We start from the raw sequence: 4,276 nt of genomic DNA on the forward strand, positions 1-4,276 counted from the left end.
ATAAGAGATGCATGTACAACAGTACAGGGTAATCTATATTATCATTGTACACAAAACAGAGGTAAAAGATCATTTTTCTCAACAACTTACCGGAGAGTCAAATGTTAAACAAACAGTGAGAGAGTAGTGGAAGAAATCAAATAAAAAGGGTGAGTCACTATAATAATATCAAAAAGACACATGGTAGAGAAAGAAACAGGTTGGATAAAACAAGTGTGTTAGAGTGAGTGTGGGTACAAAAGAGGCAGTTTGAGTCACAAAGCGACCGAGTCAATGAGAGACGAATCCAAGCTCTTTAGTCTTTTGTCCCTTTAATCTCGCCTGGCTCCTCCGCGGCAGCGTGGCTCGGGAGAGTTGGCACGTCGTGGGTGCCCCCGAGCCAGTCCCAGTGAGAGAAGAATGGGGCAAAGTTAGTGTTAGGCCGCTGGTGGTGAGCATCATGCTTGGGCGGACCACCCCACAGGCCAAAGGGCACCAGGTTGTGAATGGCCCACGGGAAGTCATAGCCGCAGTGGTCCTCGGTGGAAATGTAGATGTTGAAGACCATGAAGCCCCATGTTGTGAGGCAATGGCACCGGAGCAGGATGGGGTCTACTGTAGCCCAAAACCCCAAGTTGAATAACTCACATCCAGACAGGTACTGGGTGACGAGGCTGAAGGGCTGGTTGTACTGGTGGTGCACGGCATGGACCGTGCGGTATAGCCACGGTATCCTGTGGTGCAGCAGGTGCCACAGGTAATACTGGAAGTCAAAGACCAGCGTGCAGCCCAGGATGCCCAGGAAGAAGCTCCGGAGAGTGGGTGCCTCACAGGGCAACGGGCTGGGCGGCCTCCACAGCCACTGTGCCACTGCAGCGGGAAAGATGTAAAGCAGATGGTTGTTCATGGTGACTCCCAGCGTATTCCAGATTTGGGGCCAGGTGACGGCTCTGTGAGGGTGGAGCCTGTAGCGGTTGATGCAGGGCCAGGTGGGAGCCAGCAGGTCAAGAAGAGTGTAATGACCAACCACCAAGAAGTAGGTGGTGACGGAGAGTACCACGGGGCAGAGAGGGCTTCTCAGGAAGTCATGGTGGTTCTGGTGGAGGTAGTCCCAGACGGGCTGCAGGACCAAGCCCTGGGCCTGGCCCCCGGTCATGTTCTCATCCGACACACAGGATAAAGTTCCACCTAACCTGCCTGTGCTCATCACTGACGTGGCTTTCTCTTCTTAAAGAAAGGCCGACCCGAGGGGATTGTTGTTTAACAAGCCCCAGGAGTGAATGAGGGAAAGATCCAATCAGCTTCCTCGTATAGGTAAAGAAACAGCAAATTGTCTGGTGATGTTGTGCCAAATTGGACAGGCAGACTGTCTTAGCCTTTTATATATGTGCAAGCCCCACCTCCACTCCCCCCTCTCACCCCCCTCTTTTTAAAAGAAGGCGCTCTGTAAAGGACCTTTTTCATGGGCACAAGGACGGCAGCCAGGATTCAAGAGCGGGGCCACAAGAGCTCTCATTTTTTACCCAAATCATGGAGAGAGCGCTTCCGTTAACTTGTGATCTTGACTTTATCAGAAAAAAAACTACAGGAGTTATGTGTTTTATTAGCTGTTAAGATTAACGGAATGACAGAATGAAAGCATTACATAAGGCCTAATACATTGAGTTATATATTCACTGTTAAGTGTTAATAATCTGCCTGTAATGGTTTCTGCCTCTCATTCATACATCATCAGGCACATACAGTACTCATAACACACGCACACGCACACGCACACACACACACACAACAGGAGCCCAAATGAGTCATTAATCATAGAAAAGCTGTCAAACGAGAAATGAATTGAAAAGCACTTTCTTTGATGCTGGACTGTAGTGGGCTCATTGCTCAGTTCCAGTTTGTTTACAGAAAAAGAGAACCGGGGCAGCGACCACAGTTCTTGTTTCTATGGTGCGACACAATTATTTTGTAGAGAGCGGAGGTCACACTAAATATTATGTGATACCATGTGCTTCATAGTCCGACATTAGGGTCATTTAACACATGCGGTCCTAGTGTTATCACTTAAGTCTCATTAGATTCTATCACAATAATCAACAGTATGTCTACTTTCCAGAGAGAAGCAGTGAGAAAGGAGCCTTCAGTACAACACAAAACACACATCCAATACTTTCTGGAGTTTTTTACACAGATATAAATGCAGCTGACATGCCAAGAGACGTGACGCAAATATTTGATGATTTAATTATACTAACTCAACCAATATTGCACTGTGAATCAGTACCTGTGGTTGAATGTATCTGTTTACATTTACTCAAGGACTGTGCTTACGGTGTGTACAATTACTTGTATTTCCAATGAATTTTGCTTCATCTCAGAGAGAAATAATTTACTTTTGACTTAACTACAATTACTTCAGAACTTTAGTTACTTTGCAGATTTAGATTATTGATACAAAATATAAATGAGCTGATAAATGATGTTGTATTATGGATTAAATAGTCCATAACCACGACCTTTCACTTCCGGGATTGCACCGTTGTCACAAGAAATTTGCTGTATGTCGTTCTTTTGGACCGGATTTCGGTTACCTAACGCTTTCTTTGTGTTGTAATTTTAAACTCTGGTGGATTTCTGAGGACTATGGTTACCTGGTCTTCAGATCTCTGCAGGGTAAATCCAGACAGCTAGCTAGACCATCTGTCCAATCGGAGATTTCTATTGCACGACTAAAACAACTTTTTTTACGTACACATTTCAACAAAACAAGTTCCTTCCCGAGGCTGTTTAGTACCAGCCCTGGTGATTGTGATTGGTTTAAAGAAATGCCAATAAACCAGAGCACGTTTTTGTCCCATCCCGGAATGCTGTGTGGACTAGCCAGACCCTCTTTTGCAGTGCTGTGGAGGAAGGTCTGGCAAAGCAAGACTACAGATTTAACTACTCAGCAGCATATAAAGAACTAAGTTACCTTCACTTTACCAGCTGCAACATTAAAGTGATGAACACATTAATGCATCACTAATCCAGTAGTGTATATTATTCTGAAAGGGGCTATTATGCCTAATGAGTACTTGCTTTTGTTACTTTAAGTGTGTTTTGATGCTAATACTTTTGTACTTTTGCTTGAGTAACATTTCAAATGCTGTACTTTTACTTCAAGATTCTTCCACCACTGATCAATACCCAATAATAAATAGTAACTTTAGGCAAACATTAATGCAACGTGCATCATTTTCTTAAAACACAAATTGATACTTAGGCTGTCCAATTCCGGCACTATCCATCGTGACTTTACAATCCAGAGTTGTCTTCATCAAACGATATAAAAAAGGCAGAAACATATCCATCTGATCTCACCCAAAAACAAAAACAAATAGATCAAATGTATAAGATTGAAAGGTCAGTCTTAAAGGTCCCATGGCATGAAAACTTCACTTTATGAGTTTTTTTGAAAATTAAAATGAGTTCCCCCAGCCTGTCTATGGTCCCCCAGTGGCTATAAATGGTGATAGGTGTAAACCAAACCCTGGGTATCCTGCTCTGCCTTTAAGAAAATGAAAGCTCAGATGGACCGATCTGGAATATTGCCCCTTATGAGGTCACAAGGGGAAAGGTTACTTCCCTTTCTCTGCTTTGCCCGCCTAGAGAATTTGCCCCCACCCCCCCATGACAGAGAGAGACATCATGGCTTTCAAACAAGAAAAGTGGCAGTTGGTCAAGGCCACACCCCCAGGCCTACACCTTCCCTTCCTTATTAAATATAATTTAGAAACCAGTCTGTTGCTTCACATTTTTCAACGACATTTTGCCATTTATGTTTGTCAAGGAGAGGGACAAACTAAAATCAGCAAAGACAGAAGTAACAAACTTTGGAATAGGAAAGATACAGTAGTTCTGTGTGCAATGTAAACATTGTGGGGAAATACACAACTGTTTACACTGTTTTTTGATACCAATTTTATAATTTTTCAGCTCCTACTACGTGAACCCCAGCTCTGTGGAAAATGTAGAGATTTTCCTGCGGGTCTCTATGACGTGTAACGTTAGACAGCCATTCACAAACATTAATAGATCTTGGTAGCAGCAAGCTGCGTGCTAATTGGCTCACTGTCGCTGATTTGATTTACTCATTTAGGTATTGAAATTTAGTATTGAATGACACATTTATTCAATACCACAATACTTTAGAGGCAATTCGGTCGGTGCCTAAGTATTGCATTAAGTACCCAACCCTGCCTCAGTAGAGCAGCATGCTCACTGAGCAGATCAGACCTCAGCATGTGATCTGATGGCC

General features: G+C 43.6%; 1 protein-coding gene across 1 annotated transcript in view; it reads right to left on the reverse strand.

Annotated features, from left to right (window-relative positions):
- ch25hl2 (cholesterol 25-hydroxylase like 2) overlaps positions 1-1,323 on the reverse strand; it is a 1,849-nt gene extending 526 nt beyond the window's left edge. The window contains exon 1 of the mRNA XM_032540108.1: positions 1-1,323. This exon is cut by the window's left edge and continues 526 nt beyond it. Coding sequence (XP_032395999.1) covers positions 296-1,186 — 891 coding nt within the window. The 5' untranslated portion in view covers positions 1,187-1,323 and the 3' untranslated portion in view covers positions 1-295.
- Positions 1,324-4,276: the final 2,953 nt, after the last annotated feature.

Source organism: Etheostoma spectabile, chromosome 16 (assembly GCF_008692095.1).
Source record: "Etheostoma spectabile isolate EspeVRDwgs_2016 chromosome 16, UIUC_Espe_1.0, whole genome shotgun sequence".
Classification (NCBI taxonomy): Eukaryota; Metazoa; Chordata; class Actinopteri; order Perciformes; family Percidae; genus Etheostoma; species Etheostoma spectabile.